A 4553-nucleotide genomic window follows, 5' to 3' on the forward strand; every position below is an offset into this window, starting at 1 on the left:
CATGCTCCCCACCTAGGGTTGCTAGGTGAAATATAGGGCACTCAGGTAAAATGGAATTTCAGATCAACAATGAATAAAGAAACAACAACAAAGTCTGAATGGGACAAACCTGTACTAAAAACAATTTGTTGATTTGAAATTCAAATTGACCTAGATGTTTCTTTTTTTTAATTAGCTAAATCAGGCAACCCTATCTTGGAACTAGGATGCCCTCAGCAGTCTGAAATTCATTCTCTCCCCACCCTGTGTGGGTAAAGGAACATTACATCCTTACTCCTTTTCCATTCCAGCCCTTCATCCTCCCACCCTCAGCCTAGAGCAGAGGCTTAATGCCATTTGCCAGGAATTCTCTTACAGGTCATCCCTTGTGAGACCAAAAGGGAACTGAACAAAGTCACCCAGTGCAACCTGATGCCAATATTCTAAGAAACCATCCAGCAAATAAACTGACCAGAAGTTGGCTGAATTAAACCTACTGTCATAAGAACCTGGATTTCCCTGATTTGTCCAAACATGAATTGCCAAGAACTCTTTTTTGGCCTTACACTTTATCAAAACCATTTTTAGGGCATCATTTAGGGTTACATGAAGTGGATTCTTCTAGTTTTGACCACTGACAGGTTTCCAAGGCAAAGAAACAACTCATGCCAATAGCAAAGGATTATTTCATTTTCTGCCCACAGGCTGGTAAGGAGTTTGGGATCTACCAGACTGCCTTCAACACAATGGTTTAGAACAGTGGTTCTCAACCTTCCCAATGCCACGACCCTGTAATACAGTTCCTCATATTGTGGTGACCACCCACCATAAAATTATTTTCGTTGCTACTTCATAACTATAATTTTGCTACTGTTATGAACTGTAATGTAAGTATCTGATATGCAGGATGTATTTTCATTGTTACAAATTGAACATAATTAAAGCATAGTGATTAATCACAAAAACAATATGTAATTATATATGTGTTTTCCGATGGTCTTAGGCGACCCCTGTGAAAGGGTTGTTCGACTCCCAAAGGGGTCGAGACCCACAGGTTGAGAACCGCTGGTTTAGAAGATTAACTCCGTCAAGGCCAAAGAACTCACTCTTAGAGAACAAAAGCTCAAAATGCATGCTTTATTTTAACACAAAACAAACAGGAAAAAGACATCCAAATGCAAGTGAGAGTTCACTGTATTTTTTAAAAGAGAAAGCTGCACTTAGGTGTCAATTAAAACCAGAACCATTGTAGAGATGCCTGCTGTTTATGGTGACAAAGTTACAACACATGTTTCCCTGAGAAGTCTTTCTATGGTGGCATAAATGTGGGACTGCATGACAAGAGTGAAGCAATGCAAGGTAGAATGGCAAGTGGGTTAATGCTCTAATGTGCTCTTGTTCTGTTTTGGAGAATTAAAGAAAGCAGCAGGTTGCCTCACAAAGAACAATATTGTCAAAAAACACAACAGTTGAAAATGGATGTGAGGTTGTTACTAAAGGTATATAGGGAGGTTAGTGGGGAAAAAACACTTGTGTTCTCAAAAACCAGGTTTCACACAATAACAGGCAGTAAAACTAGTTGTGTGTGCTTGCAACAGGAGAGAATACTCTTATTGAAGGCTGGTCCTTTTCATCATACGCAGGAAATCTTCCTCATCGACTTTCCCATCTCCATCTCGATCAGCTTTTTCAATCATTTCCTGCATGACAGTAAGGATTCAGGTTAGATTAATTCATAATGAAGCTAAAATATGACCAAGCAACAGGCTTTTCTAATACTACATGAATAGACAACTGTCCAAGGTTCCTGAAAAGTTATCTGAAATCTAAGTCATACTTTGTCATATATATCACCTAGAAGGGAGCTCGAGTGGATTCCTAAAGCCTAACACTGAAAGTAAAACTGTCCATGTGTGTATTTTTCTGAGAGCAGGGTGCATAGGTTTGTCACACTACTAAAGGGAAATTAAGTGGTCAACAGAGAGACAAGAAAAAACACTAGTTTTACTTCAAAGTGGTGCTCACATCAGACAAAATGTAACTCAGAAGAGTCACCCAGAGCTCTAACCAGGAATTCTGGGTTCCAGGCGGGTGCATTACAAACCTGAAGCTCTTCATCAGCTATGTCCTCGCCCAACTCCTTGGATACGCGTTTGAGATTCTCAAACGATATGGTCCCAGTTTCATCATCATCAAAGAGCTTGAAAGCTTTCAGGATGTCTTCTTTGGAATCTTTCTCGCACTTAACAAGTAGAACATAAAATACATGAGTAATGAAACACTGCAGTTATTCATTACTGTATAACCCCTCTGCCCTCCCCTACATCATTGCTTGGTCTTGGTGACAGCCTTTGTGACATAGGTCCTAGGAGATCAAACATCATTCAGGGTAGAAAAAGAGGACAAACTCAATGACATTACAAACCCTAGAAGCTAAAAAGGAACTTAATAAGGCACTGCACTTACCGCATTCTTTCTATACAAACCAAAGAGAAACTGGACTTGTTTTTAAAAAACAGTAGGAGGGGTGCAGTTAAAATTAGGGGAAATATAGGGACTGCACCTTGTCAAAATGTGAGATACTGTAATATTGTTGGTGTTTATAGGCTTTATTGCTTGTGGTTATCATATTGATATACCAGTTAAAGAAAGACAATAGCAAAAAAAGTGACAGCAGTAGTACCTTCACTACAGAGGGTAACATGACTTTTCCTGTGACTTTGTGGTCTTGAAGAGCTAACTTACCATTTTTTGAGTCATCAAGGTCAAGAAGTCATTGAAATTCATTTTTCCTGTACCTTCTGGATCCACTTGATTTATCATCTTCATAATCTCTTCTTTCTTTGGTTCAAAGCCCATTGCTCTCAACACCACCTACAATGAAAACAGGAATATCTCAATATACACATGTAAATATAGCAAGAGCAAAAATGACAGTGTTGGGAGCATTAAGCCAGCATCTGCACTCATTTTATCGAATCACACTTGAAGTAAAGATAGGAAAACAGCACAATGTATTATTCCCTTGTAACTTTTTTCAGGGAGAAGAGGACAATGGGAGTAGAGTGGTGACAAGGAAAGAAGACAAAGAGGCACAGGAAAGGAAAGGAGGCAGAGCAGGAATGTACAGATCTTGCCTTGAGCTCTCTAACATCAATGGTCCCAGTTGAATTAGTATCGAAGAGATCAAAAGCTTGGCGTAGCTCCTGTATCTGCTGTGGATTAAGCTCCAGCTTAGGACTCACTCTTTTTGGCTGGGAAGATGATGCCACGTTTGCCTTCTTATGGCTAGAAGAAGCCTTTAGATGGTTTACAAACACATAAGCACAATATTATGTAACGTAGTCCATATATTACATAAAATAAACACAACCATATATGCTTTTAAAATACTTTATACCAACCAATCCCAAAGCTTTGCTTAATTGGAGGGATAATAGGGTTTATTGGGAATAACAGTCTTTCCATGCACCTCTATCCCTCCCTCTGTTTACTATTGTTTCTAGAAGCAAGGACCAAAAGCTAGCTAAGAAGCAGAGTGTGGATAACTGTACAGACGATAAACATTTCCTGAATTCTAATTCTAGAGGGGTGGGCAAACTTTTTGACTCGAGGGCCACAATGGGTTCTTAAACTGGACCGGAGGGCCGGAACAAAAGCATGGATGGAGTGTTTGTGTGAACTAATATAAATTCAAAGTAAACATCATTACATAAAAGGGTACCGTCTTTTTTTTTTTTTAGTTTTATTCATTTCAAACGGGCCGGACCCGGCACGCGGGCCGTAGTTTGCCCACTAGAATGTCCTTACAACGGCCACTCGCGGTACTCCGTTTCCCTCTAAGTATCAGTTCTGATTACTTCTAGATTTGGCCAAATATTATTAAGATGTACATTCTGTCAATATCAAATAATAAAACTCAATCCATTGGGCATATCTCTCTCTGCCTTCCCCAAGCAGGTCAGAGCGTCTCCCGAATGGCCCTACATTTAAATTTCAAAATGAGCGTTAACAAATATCATAAACCTCCCCCCCAAACACTGTGGGTCTAAGAGGGGTCAGACCTTCGGAGGTTCCGAGTCTTCTTTGGCCTGGAACAGTTTGGCCAGAGGGCCACGCATGAACGGGGGGCGGCTGCGGGCCGGCTGAGGGTTAAGAGGAGGCAGCGAAAAGGCCCCGCGAGGAAGCTGGGGTTTCTTCGGATCCTTCGGAGAAAGATAACAGAGTAAGGAGGGACATGCTGAAGCCAAGAACCGCACGGAAAAGACAGAGGGAAGACCTAGCCCGGGTTAAGGGCTCGGCCTCTAGAAAAGGGGCGCGGCAGAGGGCGGCACTCACCATTTCCAACCGACTCCCGCTCCGCTCCCGCTCGTTAAGGCAGCCAATGTACGCTCACTAACTGGAAGTAGTTCCCGTCGCGCCACGCGCGCAGCCCCGCTCCCCCATTGGTGACGCGCTCGCCACCGCCGCCGCTCACAATTGGCTTAGAGCTTGAGTGGGCGGGACCAACCGACAAAGGCCCCGTCCAAGTCTAGGAGCGGCGCGCTCTTGGCGCATCGCTGACCTCATTGGGC

General features: G+C 42.3%; 1 protein-coding gene across 1 annotated transcript; it reads right to left on the reverse strand.

The window, feature by feature from the left end:
* Positions 1-1097: 1097 nt before the first annotated feature.
* CETN2 (centrin 2) lies at positions 1098-4370 on the reverse strand. Its single transcript, XM_081115281.1, has 6 exons — positions 4318-4370; positions 4044-4184; positions 3117-3278; positions 2725-2853; positions 2084-2221; positions 1098-1679 (listed from the first exon to the last, which is right to left on the reverse strand). The coding sequence occupies exons 1-6, from the start codon at positions 4318-4320 to the stop codon at positions 1590-1592; spliced, it is 663 nt and encodes a 220-aa protein (XP_080971407.1). The 5' UTR covers positions 4321-4370; the 3' UTR covers positions 1098-1589.
* Between the last annotated feature and the right edge of the window lie 183 nt (positions 4371-4553).

The sequence above is a fragment of the Myotis nattereri genome (assembly GCF_964212035.1).
Source record: "Myotis nattereri genome assembly, chromosome: X".
NCBI lineage: Eukaryota > Metazoa > Chordata > Mammalia > Chiroptera > Vespertilionidae > Myotis > Myotis nattereri.